The following is a 2840-nucleotide window of genomic DNA, read 5'->3' on the forward strand; positions in this document are numbered from 1 at the left end:
CCTGGCCCCAGGTTAATGAGGAGGCAGGCCAAGCCTGCTGGATGGGCCCCCAGGCTCCAGGCTCCTGGGCGGCTTCCCTTATCTCCAGGTCCCCCTCACCTCCAAGGACTGGTAGATGCCCTTCGACCGGTTCTTGTCCGCCTCCTTGGCTGGAAGCTCCGTCTCCTTAAACTTCAAGAACTGGCACCACAGGATCTGGGGAAAGGGGGGTGTCAGTAGCCAAACCTGGGTGCCCACAGTGGACACAGGACCCCGCAGAGCAGGGAAACCCACCTCAATCTCCTCGAAGCTGGAGGGGAAGCGGCGTTCCTCGAAGGCGGCCGTGTGTGCCCGGATCCACTGCAGCAGCAGCAGCACCAACTCACGGTACTCCTGCCAGCGCAGCTGTAGCTCCTGGTGGGAAGGGGACAGGCGTGAGGGGCCGCCAGGGGCCCACTCATACCCCGCCCACCTGGCCCTGCCGGCTGGAACTCACGTTAGCCTTCACCCCATCCTGCACATCCGGCACACGGGGCATGGCGTCGTACAGGGACGAGACGTAGGTGATGATGGACTTCTCGTCGGGCTGAGGGACGTCCACGTCTGCAAGGGAGGGGGTCAGTAGGGGCGCCAGCCGGGGGGAGCGGGGAGGGAGGAGGGGGCAGGGGGCACATACCCCTCGGGGGTCCAGGGAGACGTGTAACCCCCAGGTCCCGCTCTGCTACAGAGAAAGCCTGGTCCAGGTTCTCCAGGTTGGTCTGACGATACACCTTGTTCATGTCGATGAGCATGGGCCTGGGGGCAAAGGGGCAGGTGGGGCAGGCAGGCAGGGACATGGGAGCAGCGAGGCCCCCTGGGAAGGTCAGCAAGCAGAGAGACCCTCTGCAGATTCCCGGGACACAGAGCCCCCAGCCCACACTCGCCCTGAGAAGCAACCCCCACATGGCACTGAGTCCCGCCCACACAGGCGGCCCGTGTGCAGGCCCCGCCCCCAGGTGCAGGCCCCGCCCTCAGGAGCTCCTGGGGCCTGCGGGGTGCTGGGCCCCAGGGTGGGGTGCTTGTCTGGGCTCCCTGCAGTTACCCTGTCCACCAGGCCCTGGGGTCCTGGGTGGAGGCTGAGGTTCCCCCAAGAACTGACCCCATTCAGGCCTCTTCTGGGGCATCAGTGTGGGGCCAGTGCTCATGGCTGTGAAAACCAGTAGCCCTGAGGTCCTCTGGCCTCGAAGAAACCGGGAAGGGCAGGGAGGCGGCGGGAAGGGTGTGGGCGGGAAGGGGGTGGGCCGGGCCGGGCCTCCTGGGGAGGCAGCTGGCAGCAGAGCCCATCTCCCCAGGCAGCGGCTCCCCGTGCGCAGCACACGCCTTCTCGCCATCCCCTTCGCCCCAGCATGTCTGCAGTCGCCCGGCCGAGGGACTCGGGCACCGCCCCGCCCCGCCTGGCGGCCTACTTGTGCCGGTGGATGATGGCGTTGAAGAGGCGGCCGTCGCGCCAGCTGGAGGTGAAGTTGTCGCAGCGCAGGCCCTGGTAGCCCTCCACCATGCGCTGGGACCACAGCAGCAGCTTCTCCTTGGCCGTCATGTCCTCCGACTGCCCGCTCACCTGGATGTCTGAGATCTGCCCGCACAGGGGGCAGGAGGCGGGGCTCAGGCGCAGCCCTGTCAGCATACACGAGCCACCGGCCAGCAGAGGCCAAGCGTGTCCTGCCCACGTCAAGGAGCCGCTGGGACCCACCACCCCTCAGCGTCACGAGCCCACGCTACCCCAGGCAGCAGCTGCCACAATGTGGGTGCCCTGCGCTCCCTCAGCCCAGCTACACCTTGCACCCACCAAGGCAGGATCAGAGTTGGTGGAGGGTGTGTGCAAGGGGCTCACCCAGAAGCCCCAGGCCTAGAGAAGGCTGTCATGAGGTGTGTGTGTGTGGCGGGGCAGCAGGGGCGGTGGTCAGGGCCTCTCTGGCTGCAGGCCAGGGTTGGGTCCTGGGACTGGGCACATGTGGCTGCAGCCTGGGCCTGGCCCTGCACTCAGTCCAATCCTTTGGGCCCAAGTCTGCCAGCTTGTCTGTCGGTCTGCCTGCCTGTATGACTCAGCTGCCGTGCCAGCCTGGCTCTGCCTGCCCAGCTTTCAGATTTGCGGCTTCCTATGCGGCTGGGCAGGCAGTGGGTGAGTCAGCCCGAGCAGCGGGTGCCTCTCCAGAACCTTCCCTGTGGCGGGAGGCCACACAGAGCAGAGAACGCGTGCCTCTGCAGGGAGAGCCAGGGCCAGAGGGCGAAGGATAGGCAGGCCTTGAAGAGGCCCAGGCCTTCAGGCCATGGAGTTAGCACAGGGCGGCAGCGCAGGCTGACAGGAAGGCCCCAGGTGCCAGGCCCACCCCGCAGACTCTGGAGGCAGCAGAGGGTCAAGTGGGCGGCTGCGCTACCTGGAAGTGCAGGATGATAGTCCAGATCAGGCCGAGGGTCAGCTTGGGGTTGCCGTCGGCAATGTCATCGTTCCTGATGTTCACCAGCTTCACCTGAGAGCAAGCAGGCCTCGGTCACACCCACGAGCCAGCCGGAGAAGGGGCCGGGGCCTGTGGCCAGGTGGGCGCCTCACCTGGCGGTGACGGAGGTAGTCCAGGGCGATCTGCACGTTCTGCAGCTTGTGGAAGCGCATCCTCCCCTTCTCCCGCGGCTGCAAGGGTAGCACGCCGGTCAGCCAGTCAGCACCCCGGAGCCCCCGCGGCATCCACGACCCTCACCCCGGGTCACCCACCCCAGCTGGGAGGGAGGGCACGCCGGTCAGCACCCCTGAGGCCCCGCGGCATCCACGACCCTTACCCCGGGTCACCCACCCCAGCTGGGAGGGAGGGCACGCCGGTCAGCACCCC

General features: G+C 67.2%; 1 protein-coding gene across 1 annotated transcript in view; it reads right to left on the reverse strand.

Annotated features, from left to right (window-relative positions):
- The window catches only part of PLEC (plectin), a 21367-nt gene extending 18620 nt beyond the window's left edge, over positions 1-2747 (reverse strand). The window contains exons 1-7 of the mRNA XM_010841258.1: positions 2567-2747; positions 2394-2486; positions 1425-1591; positions 656-774; positions 476-582; positions 274-393; positions 82-195 (exon numbers count right to left, since the gene is read on the reverse strand). Coding sequence (XP_010839560.1) covers positions 82-195; positions 274-393; positions 476-582; positions 656-774; positions 1425-1591; positions 2394-2486; positions 2567-2698 — 852 coding nt within the window. The 5' untranslated portion in view covers positions 2699-2747. The remainder of the gene's footprint in view (positions 1-81; positions 196-273; positions 394-475; positions 583-655; positions 775-1424; positions 1592-2393; positions 2487-2566) is intronic.
- Positions 2748-2840: the final 93 nt, after the last annotated feature.

The sequence above is a fragment of the Bison bison genome, unplaced genomic scaffold, assembly GCF_000754665.1.
Source record: "Bison bison bison isolate TAMUID 2011002044 unplaced genomic scaffold, Bison_UMD1.0 scf7180017846977, whole genome shotgun sequence".
Lineage (NCBI taxonomy): Eukaryota > Metazoa > Chordata > Mammalia > Artiodactyla > Bovidae > Bison > Bison bison.